The 25,329-nt window shown below is 33.8% G+C and overlaps 1 protein-coding gene across 21 annotated transcripts in view; it reads right to left on the bottom strand.

The window, feature by feature from the left end:
* The window catches only part of PRPF40A (pre-mRNA processing factor 40 homolog A), a gene marked incomplete at both ends in the record, with an annotated part of 48,819 nt that overhangs the window by 17,287 nt on the left and 6,203 nt on the right, over positions 1-25,329 (bottom strand). For 6 of the 21 annotated variants that reach the window (XM_080688849.1, XM_080688860.1, XM_080688868.1 and 3 more), the window contains 9 exons: positions 69-133; positions 583-691; positions 3,209-3,580; positions 4,036-4,060; positions 6,097-6,150; positions 6,388-6,508; positions 8,172-8,282; positions 12,858-12,914; positions 14,275-14,355. In XM_080688849.1, the coding sequence (XP_080544975.1) occupies positions 69-133; positions 583-691; positions 3,209-3,580; positions 4,036-4,060; positions 6,097-6,150; positions 6,388-6,508; positions 8,172-8,282; positions 12,858-12,914; positions 14,275-14,355 (995 nt within the window). Of the gene's footprint in view, positions 1-68; positions 134-582; positions 692-3,208; positions 3,581-4,035; positions 4,061-6,096; positions 6,151-6,387; positions 6,509-8,171; positions 8,283-11,004; positions 11,022-12,857; positions 12,915-14,274; positions 14,356-25,329 lie in introns of all 21 variants that reach the window. The other 15 variants (XM_080688864.1, XM_080688866.1, XM_080688851.1 and 12 more) reach the window with 5 other exon arrangements.

Genomic DNA, 25,329 nt, shown 5'->3' with positions numbered 1-25,329 from the left:
ATACAATTTTAATGTACTAGGTTTGCGATGCTCAACATCAAAAGTAAATTTAAAAAAAACTAAGTTACCTGTATCGTGGATCATTAATGATCATTTTCATAGCTTGTTCCCATGAAGCATTGGATGGAACTCGCTGAAAACCATGAAAATTTTAAATTTTACACAAGTATAGAAAGTCATATAACAAAGAACCAAATATAAGAATCATTGCAAACATCAACCAACTTCCCTTAGTAGGAGTTTGAGAAAAGTTCTAAAAATTTTCTTTTTAAAGGCAAATCTATATAACACATAGATTTAAAACTTAAAATGAACTTTAAACAATACTACAGCTTTAAATTGTTGATTAGAGGGCAATGATTATAAATAAAAATCCTTAAATATTGAGTAGAAATATGCTTGTGCAGTACTTTGAAAATTTCACAAAAGTGGTCTTCAAAAAAAATCAAGACAAATTTAGATGATTTTCAGTTTAAACAGTTCATAAAATTATCTTGCATAATCAAGGTGATTAAACTGAAATTTCATTTATTATTATTTATTATTATTGTTACATGTCATATAAAAATCTAATAGAAATACCTTTTCTTTCAATAATTCTTTGAATGCTTGCTTTGCTTCCTCCTTTGTATTCCAAGTGTAAGTTTTTTTTGCTGGTTGGCTCTCTTCCTCCTCTTTTTTGGGAGTAAAACTAAAGAAAAATTTAAACTTAATCTTTATTAATGTTATTCATAAAACACTTGCTTTACTTAGAAAAGTTATTTAATATGTAACTGATATAAGCTAAAATTTGAGTTTTAAGATAAAGACTCCTAACCCTGAAAGTACTCTTACCTGAAGAAAAAAAGTAGGGGTTAATAGTTTCTCTGCAACTTAAATTATTAAGACCCTACACCAATGCCAAATTGAAAACTTTTAATTGTACTAAATAAATTGTCCACTAGTCTACAGGATAGTATTTTTAAATGGCTTATGAAACTTATTTAGTGATTTCATATCAATAACTTAGTGCCTATAACATTTGGGTAATTGTGTATAAATTAAATAAAATCAATTTAGAGATCAATCTAAAAATTAGTATCAGCACACTATGATCTAATAGCCAAATCTAGTCCTTGTAAATGTAATTTTACTGGAATACAGCCATATTAATTTATTTATATACTCTTTGTGGCTGATTTTTGTGTTTCCACAGCAGAAATAAATAACTGTGACAGAGACTATATAATACACAACCCCCCCAAAAAATTTACTATTTGGTAATTTATATATAAAAAAAGCTAGCTTAAACATTGATAGCAAAGAAAAAGCATGAACATCAAGAATTATCAACTAAACTTGTACACAGATCATGCTAAAAAAATTGTATAAATTTGTGCATGATCAGTACAGACACAGTTTTTGGGTTTTTTGGATTTTTTTTTTTACCAAAAACTGTCTGTATTGATCATGCACCAATTTTTTCTTATCATTCCCTAAATCATTATTTGTATAACTACTATAGAGATAAGGTTTAAAGTTTATGTGAAGATATGCATAGACTACATACAAACACTACATCAATTTTTGACATTTGCAGATTTTGGAATCCACGAGGTCCTGTAAGGATGACTACATTGTGTAAATTAAAAAAAATTTAAAATGTAAAAGATGTAAGAAAATAATACTAAAAAATGCCTAAAAGTGTGTCACTAGGGGAACAGAAATTCAGGAATACATAAGTAATAAAATAATATGCCACTGATTGACATGACATAGCACATATCTTCATTGATGTGAAAATATAGCTGATGTGTACAACTGATTTTCATTTTTATTTTTTTGTCATATGGGAACTGACCCCACAGCTATTCTACCACCAAGTTACATGCCTAAATGCCCAGCCCTACTTTACTTATTATTTTTGAAACAGGGTTTCTCACTATGTTGCCGAGGTAGTCCACGAACCTGCAATCCTAAAGTCCCAGCATCCCAAGTACTGGGATTACAAGCATGCACTACCAGACCCAGCCTACAAATATTTTAAATGTACATAGAAAAGGACAAGATACAAACAGAAAGTTAATTTCACTTTTTATGTCTTAAATATACCACATATATATTTTTTTACCTTCTCTTATGTGTGATGCATTTTTCAATAAAGCTATTTGTAGTGAGTTTGTGTGTTCCTGCGTGCTAGGGATTGAACCCAGACACATTCTGCCAATAACCCTAACCCTATTTCTGCCCTTCATTCTGTTTGTTTTGTTTTGGGATTGGTATTGGCCCAGGTTTATTCTACCTCTTAGCTATACTCTTGGCCCTATTTTAGTTAGACACTTATTTTGGTGGGGGGGTGGTACTGTGGTTCCTGGAAACCCTTCTACTTCCAGGCTAAACTCCCAGGCCTATTTTATACTTTTTTAAAATTTGGAAACGGGGTCTCTTAAGTCAGCGCGGGTGGCTTCAAACCTGTGTGATCCTCCTGTCTCCGCCTCCCAAGCATGGGATTACAAGCGTGCACCACCATGCCCGGTGTTCTTGGCCCTATTTTAGTGTTTATTTTGAAACCGGGTCTCACTAAGAGTCTGTTAAATTGCTGAGGCTGGTCTTGAACCTTCAATCCTCCTTGTCTCAGCCTCCTAAGTACTGGGATTATAGGCATACACCACCAACCAGGCCTGGTTACTATTTATATTTTTTTAAATTTATTTTCAGGAACTTGAATACCAAATACCAACAATAAAGAAAACAATTTTAGTACTACTCTATTGGCAGTGTTTCCTCAGCTTCCACAGCTGATCTCTACTCAACATTAAAGACATCCTCAAAGAACTGTGCTGAGCTAATATGGAGACTGAAGCAAAAGAAAAAGAATATTAATGACACTAATCCTTTACTTAAAACACTGGCATTTTGTTAATCATGGACTTTTGCATTGATGTTGATTTCTTATACTACATTCAAATGATATATTTGGCATTCCTTTAAATTTGTGCCATACCGTATTCTCTCATTTTTACTTCATAAAATCTTAGTGGACTACATTTATAATAGTTTGATGGCATGACACATATCCCCCTTCCATTCACCCTTAAAGACTTCAGTTTTTATTCTTAATTCTTTTTAATTTTATACTTAAATTAAACATTTAATGGCCATTGACTAAAGTGTCAATTTCTCATATTATGTCTGGTACTGATTTTCAAAGCCAAGTTACTAAACTTACTCAGTTACAGTTTCCTGCTTAGATGTTTCATCTCCAGTGTTACTGGACACTTCCACACTTAGATCTTGAATAGCAGAGGTATTAGTAAGTTGTGCTTGTTCCTCAGTTGATATAGTTACTGTACTTTCATTATCTACAACAGTAGCAACAATGGAAGTAACTTCAGGCTCTGGAACAACTGGAACAGTTCCTACAGTATTAGTAGTAGAAGTGGAAGCATTGGCATTAGCTGCAGCAGCAGCAGCAGCTGCTGCAGCTGCAGCAGCAACAACAGCTGCTGCAGCTTCTGCAGCAGCCATGGTACTCATCGTGGTAGGAATTTCTGTTGTAGGAACAGGGGCTGTTGATGTTGTGGTGCACTCTTCTGGCTTGCTATATATTAAAAAAAGAGAAAAACCAGTCATTCTACTATTGTAATTCCAAAGCTAAATGAAGTCAAATTGAAATCCATTAATGCTAAACTAGAAAGCCATTGAAAAAAATTAAAATCACAAAATGAAACTGCATTTTATATTTGAGATGGGGAAGAAAACTGTATCAAGGAATGAATATATATACATATATATGTATAATATTTTATATGTCCTCAAATTAAAACCAAATTTTGAACTCTTCCAAATAGTCTTAATTTGTAAAAGACATCCAAATTTAAACATTGTCTAGCAAAGTATGAGTAAATATCCTTAACTCCTCCCTTGCAAAATCCTCCAAAATGCATTAAACCACCAGGCCTTACATGTTAACTATATCATAAAGTTGACAGCTAAAACAAGGATGTTATAGGAGATCAAATTTGTAAATACACAGGGACCTCCCCAATTGCTTACCTGCTTTCTTCAGCTTTGATCATAGCTATTGAAAAGAAAGACAAGAAGAGTTATGTACTAGTTTTTAAATATTGCTGAAAATAAACTGATTTAATTTCCCATCTGAAAAAAATTTAAAGATTTTAAAATACCTTTTACAGAGCAAATGTGTGCTCACTTCAGAGCAGCAATTAAATAATAGAAATAAGTTTTTAAAAGAGCAATTATTAAGAAAGCTTATCCCATGCTTCTATCTTCCCAAAGGCTGCTGGCATTACATCCCAACAGCCTGTGTAGTTCTGGATTAAAACGGTATTTTTTCCCCAGGAAAGAGACCAAATTTAATTTTTTAATACAGACACTGAACTCAAAATGGGAGCAAACTCATGAAATTCCAGAACATTTTTATACTAACATTTATAAATAGATAGAAAGCTATACACACCAACTAACTATAGAAGGGTTATATCAGAAATGAGCTTGAGATTTGAATAAATGAGGACTTTACCTATCTACAACATTATTATTGGTCAATGCTAGCTAATATAGATAATTCAAATTTACCCTTAAGGGTTTTCACTGAATATTTCAGATTTCCTTTTAGTTGAATTAAGTCTTTAATTTTCTGGTAACAAATATATCTTTTATTTACCGTCAATAGAGAATGAGGTGCTCATGTAAGTGATGGCATAAGAATATTTTGTTTATGAAAATATTTTTTATTTTTTTTTATTTTTATTTTTTTTTGGTGGTGGTACTGGGGTTCCTGGAAGCCCTTCTTCCTCCGGGCTACACTCCCAGACCTGAAAATATTTTTTAAATAGATTGCTCTTTAAAGAAAAATATTTTTGAAATCTGTTTAGCTCTTGAGAAAACAGTAAGGGTTTAACATTACCATATAAATTAACATAATTTGAAATAATGAAAACCTAAACTAATAAAGTGACACATTAGAAAGTTATACAATTGTACCTAAGATAATGGTACCTTTAAAACTTTTTTTATTCTTGGCCTGGCATTGTGGCACAAGCTTGTAATCCCAGCATTTGAGAGACTGACACAGGAGGATCGCCAGTTTGTGGACAGCCTCAGTTACTACTTAGTTAGGCCCTTTGCAATTCAGTGAGGCCCGGTTTCAAAATAAAGAATAAAAAAAGTAGGGCTGGAGATACAACTTGGAGGTAGAATGCCCCTGGGTTCCATCCCCAGTACTGGGGGGAAAAAAAAAAATTATTATTCTTCCTACAGAAGTTATTTCACATTTCTAATTACTAATCTAGTACAGTTTAGGATACTGTCTTCTATTATAATTGATATAATTAAATTCTCAATAATTACTCATAATCTCTATTTTAAGTCCTGTATTTTATAATGAACAAAAAGGTCTTCAGCCCAGTTCTTGGGAGGCTGAGACAGGAAGATCAGAAGTTTGCAACCAGCCTCAGCAACTTAGCAAGACTCTCTGCCGCGTAGTGAGACTCTGTTCCAAAATACAAAACAAAATAGTCCCAGGGGTGTAGTTCAGAGGTAGTATGCCCCTGGGTTCAATCCCCAGTACCACAAAATGAATGAAGGAATGAATGCTCTTTGCCTAGATTTTTCAGAAGTATTCTGAATAATTGAGACATTGAATATTTCTCCAATTCTAAGTGAGGTGTGACATTTTGTTTACCTTAATTCTTGTATAACACAAAGTTACTTTATAATATTACAACAAAATCAGCATTAAATGTACTCTGACAACATATTAACAAAATATTGATAAATTTTCAAGGTTTTCTAGGATCTGCCAATATAAAATGAGTTAGATCACGCGTTCTATCTTTGCACCAACACTCACAGTGGGATTTTGTAATTTTATAGGTGAAATCTTTGTTCAATTTTCTAATAATAAATTATAACTTTAAAAAACAAAAAGCAAAAGTACAACTTCAAAAGCTACAAGCTCATTTATAATATAACCCTGAAATAAATTCTTTAGAGATTTTCACTGCAGATTTATCCAATCATGGTTAGTGAACATTAGTGACATACTTTCAAATTGTTAAAAATGACAGAAAATGAATTATCAAAGCAGCTCACCATGCAGGTTTGATTTTGTAATAAGACCTCCAGCAACAATGGTATTCTGGTATCCTAGTTTCAGTGGAATCAAATCAAATAAAAATCTATTTAAAATCTATAGAACTGAGATCTAGAGCAACAAGAAAATAAGAGCCCATAAAACTGTTAACCATTTAAAATGTACTAATTGCTTAATTAAAAAATTAAGACCTTTGTCTGAACAATCCTATTCAGGAAGGATTGTTTCAAAATTAATGACATATATATGTAACAACTTTACATTAAAATTTTTTTTTTCTACAATTTTACCTTCAAGATCCTCAAGTTCCTTAGGTTTTGCCCAACGGGATTCTTTTGTTTGAGAATTATAATAGTAAGGCTTCCCAGAATCAGACTTGTACTCTTTCCAGGGACATTTGGATAACAGTTGCTAAAAAAAGAAAACATCTTTTAATTAATAGTAATATATTCAGTACTACTGATCATACACATGACTATTTTCATTAGATACTATCAACTTGTATAATTCTAAAACTTGTGATATGATAATATAAGCTATCAATTACTGAATACTTAAAAACTGATGTCATTTTTTACTCTTCACAATAACACTGTAAAACTTAAGACTATTATTCCAAATTTGCAAACTGCTACTCAGAGGGGAAAAACTCGTTCAAGGTAATATACCTATTAAGGAGCAAAAGAGCACGACTCAACCAGGTCTACGTAAATCTCAAAGCTTGTATGTTAGCCGGGCGTGGTGGTGCACGCTTGTAATCCCCGCGCTTGGGAGGCTGAGACAGGAGGATCGCACAGGTTCGAAGCCAGCCTCAATTACTTAGTGAGGCTCTCAGCAACTGAGTGAGACCCTGTTTCCAAAATAAAAAATATAAATGGGTCTGGGAGTATAGCCCGGAAGTAGAAAACCTCTGGGTTCCACCCCCAGTACCACACACACACACACACCAAAAAAAAAAAAAAAGCTGTGTGTTTTTCCATTTACACTCTGTAACAGGCAAAAAAATACTATCCATTGTTAACAAACAGACTTCTCAAATACTAATTCAAGTAGAAAAAAATAATTTTGGGAGAAGCAAAATCTGATTTTGTTATGTTTATATTTTAGTTTCATAATTTATTACAACCCTATATAAAATAACTTATATAAGAAAACAATAAAGGTATAATGTACCTAAATCCTAATATATTAAACCTAGAGTGGTATCAGAAAGCAAATGAAAACTAGTGTCCTGGACAATAATTAATACCACCAATTATAAATCAGTAATGGGATAAACAAAAGTGTTTCTACCAACCTCCCCTCCGAAGCACTGCTGTGCATATAAAGAGTGGTGGTCTAGAAAATACTTTTACCTTCTCAAATTCCTTAATAAAAGAAGAAAACAAAGAATACTGCTAGTTAGGAAAAAAATGTTAAGCATAGGCTGGAGCAGCAGATCAACTCTTGCTTAGCACTCAGAGTTTCTAATTAAACTACATGCAGCATTGCTTACTCATTTGATTCCTTCAATCTTGACTTTTACTGCCATATCTGTATATTATGAATAGTAAAATTTGCAAAACAAAATTAAATACAGTTTTCCAGGGGCATTTTTTTTTCTGCAAAGATAAAATTTACCACTCTAAGTATTTGTAGGTAATTTAACTTCATTTCCATTACTCTTAAGTCCTTTGTAAGTTTTTAACAAACTCAGGAGAAGTCATTTAAAATCACCCAGGTTTTACTATGAAGTGGAAAAGAATTAGAGACATAAGATGAAAAATAAAAATAAGTAAATAAATAAACAAATAAATAAATAAAAGCAAGGAAAGAAATAATCTCCCTTTACCTTACAGATTATCCTTTTTAAATTACTTTCTGATGTGGTGTCAAGTCAGCATATAAATTTAACTCTATCCATTGAAGATAATGGTACTGCTCTTCTTGATTAGTGTGACTGTGTTTACCTGCTTTTCTAAATGTCTTTATAGAATCTCTTATGACATATAATTGGTATTGTTCTTTGGTCAGACAAAAGAATAAATGTGTACCAGTTCACTTAATAGTCCCTGATTTCTAGCCAAACTTTTACCTCAGCAGGTGTTTTAAGATCATCTGGTTTTTCCCAGGTAGATTGTTTTGTTTCAGTATTGTAGTAGTAAGTCCTTCCATCAGGTGATTTATGTTCAGTCCACATTGATTTCTGAGGAAAACAAATTGTGAACATGTAAATTATGTAATAATACCACTGACAGTGAATATTGGTATTAGTTTCAAGGCAATAGATAAAGTATCAATTAAAAGTATAAAACAGCCGGGCGTGGTGGCGCATGCTTGTAATCCCTGCGCTTGGGAGGTGGAGACAGGAGGATTGCACTGGTTCGAAGCCAGCCTTGCTGGCTTAAGAGACCCTGTTTCCAAATAAAAAAAAATATAAAATAGGTCTGGGAGTGTAGCCCAGAGGTAGAAAGGCTTCCAGGAACCCCAGTACCAAAAAAAAAAAAAAAAAAAAAAGGTATAAAACAGGTGTACTTTGAGAGTATAAGTCCTTTATTAAATTTTTCAATCAAAGTAGGAAGAACACTGAAATACAGAACATTTAAATAGTATTCCAAAACCAGTATGGCTCAATTTAAATTGGCTTTATGATCTCAGAATTATAAACATATGAATGCTTCCCTATAAATATTAACGTTTTAACTTTTATATATAAAATAACCCTCCAGCAATGCAAATTTATGCAAATGCATAAAAATGAACTAGATGCTAATAAGTAGATTTGATATTTTCATTTAGTCTAATCAAAAGAATATCAACTTGAACAAAGTTTTAAACTGGCAGATCAGAAAGACACAGCTCTAAAAGGAAAAAAAAGGTTTTTGGATAACAAACCAAATTGATCACCAAGATGAAGTTTATATAAATATATATTTATAAATATATATATGTAAATATATATATATATATTTCTTTTTTTTGCAGTACTGGGAATAGAACCCAAGGGCATTCCATTCCAGAGCAACACCCCCAGCACTATTTTTTATTCTTTATTTTGAAAAAGGGTCTCGCTGAGTTGCAAAGGGCTCTAAGTACCAAGAAAAAATTTAATAGGAATAAAATGTGAATCCAAATATCTCAAAACAAGATGTGTTGAGATAAAATTTTATATTAAACTACTTTGGAACAGAAAATAGTATTCTTAATCAGAGATCCAACAAAATTAATAAGAATCTGTTAAAATTTGCTAATGAAACCTGAGGCATCAACAAACATGATTCTTCAAAATTGGTTAAAAAATTAGTGGCTATCATGAATGAATGCATGCCTAGATGATATCAAAGGTAGTGTTCTAGGTACCAATTTTTCAGATGTTACAAACTTGACTACGACTGAAGGAGGGCTATAAAGATGATCTACACTGTATTTCTTAAAATCTAAAATTTTGTGTACTTCTAAGACATCACCATCAAACTATCACATGCGATTTTTGCCAACCATATTTTACTTTAATTTTATTGAACAAAGGCTTTTTGGGGGGGGGGTTACTATGGATTGAACCTAGAGATAGTCTACCTCAGAGTTATACTTCTAGCCCTATTTTTATTCTGAAACAGGGTTTTGCTAAGTTGATGAGAGTGTCACTATTTGCTGAGGCTGTCCTCGAACCTACGATTAGTATGTTTCAGCCTCCCAAGTACTGGGATTACAGGCATGTATCACCACGCCCAGCCTACTGAAAGATTTTAGGCTTAATGTGATTATATATAACCTTTGTGCATACATAAAAGGAAAACAAGTAGTTAAGACAGTCCTTAAATGTATTCACATTGACATTTTTATCAATTGCTGATGTTCATTATATTTCAAACAATATCATCTTCTGTGGCCTAAGAAATATTGGTAATGTGGCATTTCTTTAAAACAAAAATTGCAGCTGGACATGGTGAAACACACTTGTCATCTTAGTACTTGGAATTTTGGCAGGTTCAAAGCCAGCCTCAGAAACTTAGTGAGGCTCTCAGCAACATAGTGAGATCCTGTTTCCAAATAAATTAAAAAAAAATTGGGCTAGGGGTGTAGTATGGAGATTGAATGCCTCTGGATTCAACCCTCAATACCAAACAAAAACAAAAAACCTCAAAAATTTCAAACTAAGTAGAAACCACTGAAACTGGTACTTAGTCTTCTTTTGTAGTTATTTAAAGCTGATCTACTTGTTTTTTTAAAACCAGTTTTATTAAGAGCTAAACTACTTTTGATTTCTGCTTTGGGAATGTGGGAGAAAAATACACATAATTTATTGCTTTAATCATTTTCTAACCATAATCAATTTACTCCAGGTTTTTTAGAAAAAACTATGCATAAGTTTTTGGATTTTTTTAAAATGTTGGTGCCTTTGCTGTTTATTCATGTATAACTGAGCCATAATTGCTGCCAAGATGATGGAGGTCATAATTATAGCATGCATATCTATTTCAAAGATTCTAAAGAATTAAATATACTAGTTGAAAACTAGTTTGTGTGTGGTAATAGTATTTTGTTAAGGCCACACAAAGACATGATTTCCATAATCCCATAAAAATTAATTTGTGTGTGGGGGGGGTACTGGGTGTTGAATCCAGGGACATTGAATCTCTGAGATATATGCCCAGTCCTTTTTATTTTTTATTTTGAAACAATGTCTTGCTAGGTTGGTAAGAGTTTTACTATTGCTGAGGCTAGTCTCAAACCTGTGATCCTCCTGTCTGAGTCTCCCAAGTGATGGGATAAGAGGTGTGTGCCAGTAAGCCTAGTTAAAAATAAAGATTTTGAACCTTTGGCAATGAAAACTGAGAATAGTTTAGCAAGTAAGTTTTAGAATAGAAATAAAGATCAATATTGTAGGTTAAAGAATAGATAATTTGAAGTTTTAAACAGTAACTTACTGCTCCAGATGCTGCACCTAAAAAAAAAGACAAAATAATTACAATGAAAAAATCATTCTCTCATTCTTAAGATTCAATATATAATCATATAATATTTTCTTCTTTACTAATTAAACATAGTTTGACTGTTCCACATAAACTGTGTGCTTACTCTTTCTCATAAATAAACAACTGTACAAAACATTTTTGGAACTTGAACTTTAAATCTCCAAACTCACCTTCTAGCCAGTTTGTTGCCTTTTATTCCTCTTCTTGCTATTGTAGATGTCTATCTCACCTAACTCCTCTTTCTATAATATATACATTATTGAAGTACAATAATGCTTTTGACCTCTAACCCTACACTTTAGATTTCTGGTAGCCTTAATTATATTGATTCTACTCTTGTGCTGTAGAATATAATAACCATTGACTACCACATATTCCTGCTTAAATTATAACTTAGATTAAGATTTTAATTTTTTTTTTAAAATTGGTTCCGCAAGTGTACTAAACACATTTCAAATAGTGAATTACAAGTGGCTAATGACTACAGTATTTTTTCTTTTTTTTTTTGCGGGTCCTGGGATGGAACCCAGGGGCATTCAACCTCCGAGCTACACCCCCTGCCCTATTTTTTATTCTTTATTTTGAAACCAGGTCTCACTGAGTTGCAGAGGGCCTCACTAAGTAGCTGAGGCTGTCCGCGAACCGCGATCCTCCGGTCTCAGCCTCCCAAATGCTGGGATTACAAGTGTGCGCCACCACGCCCGGCTTGACTACAGTATTTGACAGTAGAGATTATAGTAAATTTCCATCACTGTCAAAATTTGTATTAGATAATGCTGTTCTACCATATTATAGAAAACTTCTTTAAAAGATATGGTATTTTTTAAATACATATTAGTCACAAAGGCCATACAAGTAATCTCTATAGAAATGAGTTAACCTAAAACCATATACAAAAGAAAAGGACTTTGTAAAACGCAAACAAAGAGGTTGGGCATGGTACCACACACTTATAATCCCAGTAGTTGGGAGACTGAGGCTGGAAGGCTCTCCCCAACTTACTAAGTCCCTGTTTCAAAATAAAATAAGGCTGAGAGTGTAGATCAGAGGTAGAATATCCCTGGGTTCAATCCTCAGTACCACGAAAACAAAAACAAAGAAAGCAAAATTCATACATGCCCAGAGAACTCTACAATGGATACTGATGGTAGAATCAAAGCATTACAAAAGTAATTAAAAAAATTTTTTAATGTAATTCCACAGAATAGTACCCAACTCAATATAACTAAATAGAATTTTAAAAATTGTTTAAAGTATTTAAGATCAATTATGGTCTGTAAAATCAGTAGGAAAGAACATAGTGTATCTCAAAATATGCATCAACCAACAATAATATAAAGAAAATTATGACTGGGATAACAAATCCCAATGACTACAAGGACCAAGCAGATAAACAGAAAAATGACTGTAAAGTACCTCCGAAGCCAGAGGAGAATAAATATTTCACATTTAATGTGTGGCACTGCTACCCACTTCCTATGGGTACTGAGTACAAATATGACTCAACCGGAGTTTATTCACTCTACAGATATTCCTTGAGGAACTACTGTGTTGACAAGGATTACTGTTAAGCACTGAGATTCAGATCACTCAATGTTTCAACATAAATTCAATCTTTATGCAAAACCTAGACTTTACCTGTTAGCCATAATTAGAAAATTTAAAAACACTGTGGAAGCAAAACCCTGTGTGTACAACCCAAAATCTCTGACTTAAAACTTTATAAGGTCCTGATGAGAAAGTCCAACAGATATCATTTTTTATCTCTCATTAAGTTTGTTCCTTTCTAAATGAAATCCATATACAGTGTATGAACACATAGTATACATACCTGCAGCTACATCCATACTATTTACTCCTGGCTGTAAGAGGAAAAATAAAATTACTAATAGTCATCTCATTAAATTGCATTTTATATATGTTACAACTAAAGTACAAGACTCTGTCCAAAGTTTTAGTGGTCTCAGTTCTCTGAACTTGGTATAAATTAAGGTATTAGCAAGTTGGGGCTACTTACGTACTTTAATCTGTGTTATATGATCACCTGCTGTACAAATATCTAGACACCTTTACCCACAATTTTGTAATCTACAGAGCTCTGAAAACCAAGTATTTTCAAGTATGGCAACAAAACTCGCTTTTGTGGGAAAACCTGTCATGAATAATTACGAAAATATTTACAATCCTTATTTACCCCACTTTATGATGAATACCCATAATTTAGTGTACAAATATTAGTGTGTGTATACTAGGGATGGAGCAAAGGGGCAGTCTATCTCTGAGCCACACCCCCAACTCTAATAAATTATTTTTTATTTGGAAACAGAATCTTGCTAAGTTGCTGAGGCTGGCCTTGAACCTGCAATCCTTCTGTCTGAGCCTCTTAAGTACTACAATTACAGGCATGCACTTAGAAATTAAAGGCCACTACACTACACCCCAAAGGAAAATTTTATATCCTGTATAGTGCATGCAATATGTCACCTTTCATTATTGGAATTTTGAAATGTTTTGTATAAAACAATGCAAATTACCACACCAAAGGAATACATAGCTTGTTATTTTAATTGCCAGATTATTAGAAAATAAAGAAGTTAAACTAATCTGAATATCATAATTTACATATTGCTATACAATAGGGGTGGAAAGGCTATTCAAAGATTCAATGTACAATAAACGTTGACCAGATTACCAGTAATTATGCGGTACAAACTGCTTTTTAGTATTCTGGTTTTAATTAATAAAAAACTTAAGACTGCATATACATTATTATAGTACAACACTGGGAAGAAAGGTAAATGCCTACAGAAATCAGAACTAAAAACCTATTGTTATTCTCATATTACATTACAGTACTCCAAAGGCACTTAAAAGGCTAAGAAGTACGCCTATAAAGTACATCTGTATTACTTCAAATAAAAAAAACAGTGAATCGAAACATCACAGAAGCCAAGCGTGGTGACACATGCTTATAATCCCTGCTATTGGAAGGCTGAGACAGGAGGATCTCAAAGGTTCGAAGCCAGCCTCAGCTACTTAGTGAGGCTCTCATAAACTTAGTGGGACCCTGTTTCCAAATAAAGTATAAAATAGGTCTGGGAGTATAGGCCGGAGATAGAAAGCCTCTGGGTTCCACCCCTGACACCACCAAAAAATAAAAATAAAAATAAAAAATAAATAATAACAACAGAAAAGAGTTTTTTTTTTCCCCCACAAAATTACCGGTAAGGCAGGTTGCATTGAAGCCTGAGACATATGAGACATCATCATTCCAGGCATCACAGAAGACATCATTCCAGGCATCTACAATAAAAATTTAAAAAGGTTACTACACATAACCCAAACCATACAACTTTAAACATTGTACACCTTGTAAGAATAAAGACCACTTAATCTATACTATTTGGATAGTATGCTTAGTAAGTGCTTGTTGAATGAATGAAGTTCTTTATCAATGATCTCCCTTAATACTTATGTTGTAGTTTATATGTAAACACACAATTATTATTTTAATAAGTAAACTTAAAAGTATATTAGTCCCAGCCTAAATCAAAGAGTTTTAGTTTCCTTTCAGCTACAGCATTCATGTTTTTTCTCCCTTCTTTGGAGCAAAAGAATCTGAGATTAAATTCTTTTTTTTTAATCTTTGATTTTTAAATCTTTATTGGCTAAATTTTACAGCAATCTGTTTCTTTTCAAACTTCTAGATCAAAAGAGCTTAAAACCTAAATAGTGACTTTAAAAAGACATAAAAGCAAACTTCCTAATAAAAAAGAATCTGTCCCAGCTGCTACATAGAATTTAAATGCATGAAGATAATAGCTCACAAGTTCAGACTAGTTTACCAATGACCATTACTGAAATCTATAAATTAATCTTTCCTATTAAGTATGAATAAAATTCATTAAGATCAATGTTCCTAAGGATAGGACTCAATGCTCACCTACATTAGTGTAATTTCACATTACAATTTTAATTGTAATATGAACTTCAAAAGAATCTAGGGAAACTATGAGTGGGACAAAAATTAAATGCAATAATCATAGGTATTGAGACAAGGTAATTGGTTATACAAATTTTCTTCATAATTTCAGAAACTGGGACAGAAAAATATAAGTATATTGGTCAATAGGAACATATAAATTAAAACCTAATGTTAGACAAGAACAATCACACATTGAATTTCATTACTTGTGAAAGCCAGCTCACGAAGGAAAACAAAGCTAAAGTACCCACTAAAATGAACTAGCATGGAGTTAATGCATTAATAAACAACCAATAAAGTGTTTAAGTATCATTAACCAAAAACGTGACAGAAGTTGTGATTAGAATAATCTTGTGGCCTTCTTGGAATACATGGTCAAAACAATATTAAAGGGAGATGGAGCACAGGATCTGAAAACATGAGCACTGACAAGAAATAACATACATGTTAAAGGGAAAAAAAGATAGCAAACAAGAAAGAATTAGGATTTCTCCCAGCCCATACAAACATATCCTTTAATAATTTTGCTTTAAGCTTAATGTAAAGTAAATCAGATTAGACAACTGGTTATAGTAAAATCCAGAAACATGGTAGGCAACAGAAAGAGCCTACTACTTAAAATGGACTACTACATATAAAATCAAAAGATAATACCACATCCCAAACTAAATTCTAAACTAATTTCATAAACCAAAATTTGAAACGTAAGAGAAAAACAGTAATTTCTCCTAAAAAGGAAAGGTATTTTAAAAAGTAAAGTAAAAGAAAAATTTCCAAAATGCTAAATAACATTTCTGACACGGCAGTTGTAGACTGTGCGAATCAATTTATCTTCAAACTGAAATATTCTCAATTCATAATACAAATATTAAATTTTATTTAAAAAAATGCCATAAAAAACCTACATATAACACAAATTTACTAAACCAGGCCAATGAGATTTACAATAAATTTTTAATGCCATTAAAGAACATATAGTATTTGACAGAATTGTCTCTCTTACTGTCCTTCCCCATACCTCAAACTTAAACATTCCTTTAGAGTGTAAATCATACTACTGGTTATAGAATGAGATTTAATAGGAAAAAAATTGCTACATTTTCCCTCAGAAACCTCTGTAAATTTGGGTAGGTTGAAGACTTAAGCCTATTTTACCTGAAAACTTCTCAGTAAATTCTTAAATACAATGGAATTGTCTAAAATTAAATATATTCACATAATTTTTTTAAACCAAAATTGTTATGACTATGAAACCAAAGAAAAGTATCAGTATGCAAAATACTTTCAAAAGTTATAAGAATTTGACAAATTTAAAGTTCTCACCAAGGCCTGAGCATCACAGAAAGGCCTGTTTCCCAATGCCTGAAAAATCTACTTTGTAGAAATGGTCTGACTCCCACTTCTATTAATTCCAGAATATATAACAAGAAATACTTACAATCCCTGTCACTGAAGACAAAGGATTCAAAGGATGTATTAATTCATGCTGGTCATCTGGCAGCACTATTAGAGGCTATTAAAATTTTCTAGGTTATCTATTTATTTTCAACATCATACTACTAATGGGAATCCAGGCAGCAAACTCTAAAGAATTAGCTTCTAGTTGAAATCCTCAGAAGGGATCTGTCCTCTCTTCCCAAAAATCAAACCTAAGACATTCTGGTTTTTCTGTTATCCCCTCTCTTTGGCATTGGTAGGTATACTCCCTGCTTCACAAGGAGATACAGCCCTTTAGGATTGTTTAACTGCAGAATATTTTAGAATTATTGTTAGGTTCCCCCCCTTTTAAAGACACCTAAATTAAAAGTTATCATACCACTGATAACAGCTAAAAGTTCAATGAAAATAGCATGTTGGTTCAAAATGACTAGAAGGAAAAATTCTTATTTTAGTTGCTATATTAATGCCTCAACAAATTTCGAGAACTGCATTATTTATAAGGCTACACAGTGGCATTTTACCTTAGCTTAATGTGAAGCATACTATTAAATCAAAACATGCAATTACTTTACAAATTTACATTTAAACTACAAGTATGTAGTTTATATATTTTGGCAAAAATGTAAAGTGCTATAATTAGAACTTTTAGATGTTAGAATCAGGGAAAGACAGGGAGAATATCTGGAAAGCAAGATAGACATGGGATATGCAAACTAAATTTCCTAAAATAGTAAACATCTGAATCTTATGCTTGCTTTGGCACTTTTAAAAAACAATATATTATACTAGATATGTTAAGTGGCTAACTATTTACTATGTAAATAAATAATTTTATATTTCTATTTCCTATTTGAATAAAAAGTTATAAACCAATTATCAAGATGTTTTCGAAAGAACTGCAAGTGTAATGAAAACAAGCAATTAAAAACTAGAGGGCATCATACAACCTGTTCAGTCCCTTATAGCATTCCATTTTCTAAAGTTGTATATAGATGAGCATGTTTCAACACTATTTTTAAAATCAAAATTAACTAGCAATAAAAGCAGTATATAAGCTAGAGCAGTAAGTTGTACAAAATATAAAACTTTGTCAATTTTTCTGATATGAAAAGAAAAGATTCTCATATGATAAGACTTCTTTTCTTCATAATTATTTGCAAGTTTTTCCTGCTGGAAAGAAATCACAAATGACTTGACCTATCTTTCATCTAACCACTTGGAAATTTATCTGATAACATTATTATTTCCTAAATTCAGCTGATTTAAGGAAAAAAAAACATTCTTGCTTCAAATCTGTAGATACAAACTGATAACCTAAATAAGTTTGATTTCTGCTTCTTTATGTGGTTCCTTTTGATGCGCTGAAGTCTAATTCTACAAAGTACACATTCTCTGGAGATTAATTAGCACTGTATTTGTTTTATTTACTTCTTCATTTATTTTTGTGGTACTGGGGATGGAACACAGGGGCTCTCTACCTCCAGGCTACACTCCCATACATATTTTATGTTTTATTTGGAAACAGGATCTCACTAAGTTGCTGAGAGCCTCACAAAGTAGCTGAGGCTGGCTTTGAACCTGTGCAATCCTCCTGCCTCAGCCTCCCAAGTGCTGGGATTACAAGTGTGTGCCACCATGCCCGGCTAGCACTGTATTTAAAAACTATCTAGCCAGATGTTGTGGTACATTCTTATAATCCCTGATACACACAAGGCCTCAGAAGAATCTAGCGGGATCGCAAATTTAAGGCCAACCTGGTCAACTTCAGGACACCCTATCTCAAAAAAAAAAAAAAAAAAAAAGGGATGGAAACATAGGGCAGTGGTACCAGTGTTGCTGGGCTCGATCTCTGGCATAAAAACAAAAGCAAAACAAAAAACCATCTACCTCATACCACTGAAACCTCTCAAATAAGCTTATAAGTAGATGTAATATTTCTTAAATTAAATGCAAAACTGAATATTTGAGTAGATTTAAATATTCACCCAACTGGAAATGAATATGCCTATGCTTGAAGAATAGCCTTAGCACCCTAATGTGGAAAAATCATTTAACCTTTCTGCTTTTTCAAACTAGAGAAATATAAATTCAAGACTGGGGAAGGGGAGACTGGGCATTCTACCTCTGAGCTACACTTCTATCCCTTTTCACTTACTTTAAAAAAAAACATTGAAATAGGATCTTGCCAAGTTACGGAGGCTGGCTTTAAATCGTTGTTCTGGCCCGGCGTGCTGGCGCATGCTTGTAATCTCCGTGCTTGGGAGGTGGAGACAGGAGGATCGCGCTGGCTTAAGAGACCCAGTTTCCAAATAAAAAAAAAGTTTAAAAATAGGTCTGGGAGTGTAGCCTGGAGGTAGAAGGGTTTCCAGGAACCCCAGTACCACCAAAAAACCCCAACCAAACAAACCAACCCCCCCAAAAAAAACCCAGAAAACAAACAAAAACAAAAAACCCTTGTTCCTCCAGTCTCTGCCTCCTCATATATTAGAATTGCAGGACAGCACTACCAGAACTAAGAAACATTTAGATAAGAGAATATTTGCAAAACGACTGTCACGTTGAATAGAACTTTGCCATATTAGACAACTGTATTCAAATTATTCACTACATACTCTCAACCAAGAGAATTTAAAACTGCTGAAGCTCAGTAAGTGGTACCCCTCCAACCCTTATTTGTGATTTCACCCTCAGTTTCCATTACCTCTAGTCAACCAGGGTCTAAAAAATACTAATAGAAAATTATAAAATTCACAAATTTTTAAATTGTACACCATTCTGAGTGATGAAATCCCCAGAAGTAAATGTGAATCATTCCTTTTTCAGTATAGACACACTGTATATTACACCAATCCCCCATGCCCTGAGTTACCACATATATTCTAGAAGTACTGCAGTAGTTGTATTCATGTATTCAGGATAACTCTTAAAGAATAATGACCCCAACATATAAGAGTAGTGATGCAAAGGAAGGACCAGGCACATAAAATGACAAATTAACTCTAGTACTATGCAGCAACACAACAGAGCATTTAAGAATAAATAGTATATCCAGGCATCCACTGTGAATTCTAGAACATTCTCCTCAGATAAGGGGAACTATGCACAGCTATGAGGAAATTAACAATTAACATAATCATAATCATATGTTGCTATTAAGTACATTCTGAAGTCAAATTGTTGGAATTACTACGCTATTTTTTTTTTTTTTTGGAAGAGAGGTGGTGCTAAGGATCAAACCCAGGGGCATTCAACACTACAGCATCAGCTCCCTTTTTTATTTTGAAATATGATCTTGCCAAATTGCTAAGGGCTGGCCTAAAATCTGCAATCCTTCTGTCTCAGCCTCCCAAATATGGGGACTTACAGGCATGTGCCACCACACTTTGCCTCCTATCCCAACTTGGCCACTTAGCAGCTGTGTGATCCTGGTTTAAGTTTTTTATTTTTCTTTTGGTACTGGGGATTAAGCCCAGGGATGTTTTACCTACAAATACACCCCTAGTTTCCCTCGTTAAATTTTGAAACAGCCTCACTAAATTGCAGGGGCTGGCCTCCAACCTGGGATCCTTTGCTCTCAGCCTACTACCATGTCCAGCTGATCCTGGGCTCATTTGACCTTAGCCTCTTGAGACTAGTTTTCTAACAGAAGGCAAAAAACACCCATCTGATATTTATTCATTTTTTATTTTTGTAGTACTAGGGATGGAACCAAGGGAGTGTACCTCCAAGGTACCCCCAGCCCTGTTTTTCAGTCTCTTTTTAAATTTTGGAAACATAGTCTCGCTGAGTTGGGAAGGGCCTCGCTAAGTAGCTGAGGCTGTCCACAAACTGAGATCCTCCTGTTTCTGCCTCCTGAATGCTGGGATTACAAGCATGCCCCACCACAACTGGCTGATAGTTTTATTAAAAACTGCCTATTGACAGAATTATTAGAGGCAGTCAAATGGGATAATGTTTACAAACATATTTATATTTTGTGGTGCTGGGGATTAAATCCAGTCACATTCTACCTCCGAACTACACCACCCCCAGCCTTCTTTTTTATTCTTTATTTTGAAACAAGATCTCACTAAGTTGCAGAGGGCCTCACTAAGTAGCTGAGGCTAGAAATGAACCCTGATCCTCCTGTGTCAGCCTCCCAAGTACTGGGATTACAGGCATAAGTCACCATGTCTAGCTTGGATATGATCTTTTGATGTATCAAGAGACTTGTTGAACATCAGATGCATGAGTCTGCTGATGGTGTAACAATTAGAGACTGTTTTACAGTAAACCTTTTTATTTTTGTTTATTTATTTTTGGTACTGGTAATTGAACCCAGAGGCATTCTACCTCCAACTTATACCTCCAGCCCAATTTTATTTATTTGGAGACACAGTCTCACTAAGTTTTGGAGGGCATTGCTAAGCTGCCAAGGCTAGCTTCAAACCCAGGTTCTTCCTGTCTCAGCCTCCCAAGTATTGGGATTACAAGTTTATGCCACCACACTTGGACCAGTAAGCCTTTTAGAAATGAGTTCATTCTAAAGCAACAATAAAAAGTATAGCACAGTCAATATCTTAACCATTAAAATACTCCCTTTCATTACCAAGTATTATGTAATTTTGAGTTATTTCTTTGATATGATTGGCAGTATAGTAGGTTTGTTTACACCAGCATCAGGACAAACAGCTATGCTATCATTAAGCCAAAACAATTTTTCAGTAGGCCAAAACAATTTTTAGCACCATTAAAATCTCATGGGATTATTACTGTATATGTGGTCCAATGTTATTAATCCAATCATCATTGTGCAGTGCATTACTGTACTTAAAGAAACCTGGATGGTATAAAACCATAGAAGTAGGCTGTATGGTATAGCCTATTACTATCAGACTACAAAGAATACCACGTTATTGTACTTAATACTCTAAGCAACTGTAATTCACTGCTAAGTATTTGTGTATCTAAACATTTATAAACATTAAAAAAGTAGAGTAAAAATACCAGCCACAGGATTTTGCAGCTCCATTACAACCTTACAGGACCACTCTCACATACAGAGTCCATCACTAACTGCAACATCATTATGCAGCAAGTTACTATGTATGCCATTATATATAATGACCTAAAACTACTGAAAAGTCCTATTTTAGAGAAAATACAACTTTCTTGATACCATATAGCCAAAGACACCATACCAAACCTGCATTTTCAAAAGGTAACCTAATGCTCATTCACTAATCAAAAGGTTACTTTAAGTCTTTTATTTTGTGGTATAGGGGATCGAACCCAGTTGTTTTCTACCTCTGAGCTACACTCCAAGCCCTATTATTTTCATTGTGAAACAGGGACTCGCTAGGTTGATGAGTCTTACTACTTACTGAGGCTGTCCTCAAACCTGCACTCCTTCTGTCTCAGCCTCCCAAGTACTGGGATTACAGGCATGCGCCACTACACCCTAAGAAGGGCAAGCCCTAATAAATATGATTTCATTTATACTGCTAATAATTTGATGTTTTAAAATCAAAGTCTTATAAAATTAGACTTTTATTTTTTAATTTTTATTTATTTTTATTTTTTTGGAGGTAATGGGGTTCCTGGAAGCCCTTCTACCTCCGGGCTACACTCCCAGACCTATTTTTACATTTTTATTTGGAAACAGGGTCTTCTAAGCCAGCGCGCGCGGCTGGCTTCGAACCTGCACGATCCTCCTGTCTCTGCCTCCCAAGCACGGGGATTACAAGTGTGCGCCACCACACCCAGCTAAAATGAGACTTTTATAAAATGAAAGTTTTATAAATGAGATAAAAATTTTGTTTAAAAGAAAAATCAGAGGCTCAGATAAAGCAAATTATACTTCATTTGGAGATGGTCCTCAATTGATGGCATTTTTATATAGTTCTTAACAGAATGGCTAATAGCATCATCACTCAAATTTGAAGATTCAGATTTCTACTCTGAGCGCATTAAGCAGTTAAAGATTTCCTTCCAAGCCCAACAATACAAAACTACATCTTTCATAATTGCTAACTATAACTGTTTAAATAAATGAAATATAACGTATAATTACTTGACTAGAGAAAGGAAGGAAATACAAGCGTTATGTGCACTAGATTTCCAATGTCCAGAAATATCCCGAAAGCCACCTCAACAGTAGAAAGATGAAAACACTATCCAGATTTAGAAATGACTCTTAAGTTCAAGTCATCTGTACATTCAAGAGACTTAAACAGCAAGGACTGTGGGTGAGGTATGGTGGCACATGTCTATAATTTTAGTACTTGGGAGGCTGAGACAGAAGGATCATAGGTTCAGGGCCAGCCTCTACAACTTAAGCCCTCAGCAACCTAGTGAGACCATATCAAAAAAGTAAAAAATAGGAAATGGGTGTAGCTCAAAGCAGAATGCCCCTGGGATCAAACCCTAGTAGCCCCCTTCACAAAGAAAAAAAAAAAAAAAGCTCACCCTGGTTTCATTCCCCAGTACCTTCTGCCCCCACCCAAGGAAGAGACCTAAATGCCTGTTGACTGAACAAAATATGAAAATAGGGAAAAACTAACATCCTAGTACACAGCTGAGATATGTGTATATGTGAAGTCTTCCCTATCTACTTATAACACTTCTTCATAATTGGAAGTCATGCCAGTAATATCTCTTAAGAAAAAATTAAAATGAGCAGGTAGATTCATTTGTTCTCCCTCCTTTTTGATCCCACTATTTAATGAATATATTCATTGCACTCTATATACTGCTTCATTTCTGTGTTAATATTATTTTAATGTTGCCTTTTTCTTCTAAAGAATGAACTAAATGAATAAATGGTTCTAGTTGAGCATTTAAAAAATGCTAATTATATGTAATGGGCTAGTCAAAGCAAAATAGATAATGGAAGGGAGGACACTGGACACTGGGGAGATGGTGGGGAGAAATATTCAAATAAAACAGAATACTTAATTACAAGTTTATAAGGCTTCTTTTAAGACTTTTCAGCAATAATGCAAAATAATGCACCTTGTGAATTTATTCTTCCAAATAGATGTGATCTTCCTACATCTCTCAAGGCTTTGCACATTTAGAAACATTATAGCTAATGTTTAATTCATATTTAAATGAGCTGCTAGTAGTCATAATAAACTTATCTGTGATCGTACTAGTAAAAGCTAGTCAAAAATCTAACCACAGAAAAAGCCTAAGTCATGTACATCGTATCTGGGTTAATGCATTTTTAAAATAGAGTAATGTCAATGCACACAGAAATTACATAGGTTTATGAATTATGAGCAATCTAAAGAAAAAAATTGTTTACTTTGCCACTGGTTAATGCCCAATTAAAAGGAATGGCCTCTGTAGATACTCCAAAGAATGGATAATTAAAAACAAACAACAACAACAAAACAGCTGGCTGTGGTGGTGCATGCTTGTAATACTAGTACTTGAAAGGCTGAGAGAAGGATCACAGGTTCCCAGCCAACCTTAGCTGCTTAGTGAGGCCCCCTGCAACTTAGTGAGATCCTGTTTCAAAATAAAGAATAAAAAATAAGGCTGGTGGTATACCTCAGAGACAGAATGCCCCTGGGTTCCACCCCCAGTACTGTAACAAAAACAAAAAAATGAAAACAAAACACAAATTGTCTAATCAGATAAAACTTATGTATCAATACACTGGCTTTCTCTGGAAGCCTTACAGTCCAATACCTTAGGCTTATTCACCCAACAAAATTACTGATTTATTTCACTTTGTCTTCCATTTTTGCTAATTATAAAAGCAAACAGTAAAGAGACAGACTAAAAATAATAATGTAACCAAATAAATCCACAAATAACCAATGGAAACAGACACATGTAACAATTACTAACTTCATGGCTTATATTGTAAGGCAAAGTATCTGTTTGTTTCATTCATTCAACAAGTATTTTACTGAGCACCTACAATGTGCCAAGAACTGTGCTCAGCACTCATAGCTTCTTAAAAAGTACAGAACATAGTCATTGCACTTTAAGAGCACACAATCTATTACATATTGGGAAAACAGTAAATAAGAAACCATAAAGTCGTTAACTAAGTGCCAAAATAAATGAAAAGCAAGAGTTAAAAGCAGATTCCACAGGATTTTCCTAAATAAAGAGGGGCATACATTCGTCAGTTATTTCTGAAGATCTCCCAGAGGGCACAAAAGTTGAAATGGGAGAACTTAGGCAAGCAAAGGAAAGTTCATGATGATAGTAAAGATGGGGGTGGGGGTGGGGAGCAAGAAGAATACCAAAAGCTTAAAATCAAGAACTAATACAATCTTAAAATACACTGAAAAGACCCATTTGGGTTCAAACTAGGGATTGTGAAGACATGTAAGTTGAATCATGCTTTAAGGTATATCACAGGAGATCCTTGAAAGTTAAGCTGTGCAATTTATATGCCAAAGGTACAGAAAAATACTGAAGACTTGTGAGCATGGAGAGAACATCTTGAAATCTAGAATTTGGTGAGAAGGTACAGACTTGAAACAAGAAAACTAGCTCAAAAATTGTTGAGCATTCTAGTCATGGAAGTGGGATAGCTTGGGCTCAGATGACAGCAGGAATACAAATAAGATAAAATCTGTTAGACCCCATTTTAATAATGTTAAAATAAGAAAGTAGAATGTATTTGTAAAAAAGCAAAGAAAAAAAAAAAGCAATATTCATTTATCAGTTTATTGCCAAAGACCATAGGGGGATAGTGAATAATTAGGGAGGCATTCCTAAAAGAATTTTCTATTCTTTTTATTTCCAAACCAAACCATGAAATCTCCTATCATCTACTCTTGAATCATAGGATAATAGATCTGAAAGGAATCTTAAGTCTTATTCTATTCTCCTTAAAAGAGAAAAAT

This window comes from Muscardinus avellanarius (genome assembly GCF_963383645.1).
Source record: "Muscardinus avellanarius genome assembly, chromosome: 2".
Taxonomy (NCBI): Eukaryota; Metazoa; Chordata; class Mammalia; order Rodentia; family Gliridae; genus Muscardinus; species Muscardinus avellanarius.
Note: the sequence above shows the minus strand (reverse complement) of the source record. Positions and strands in the feature narration are given on the sequence as shown.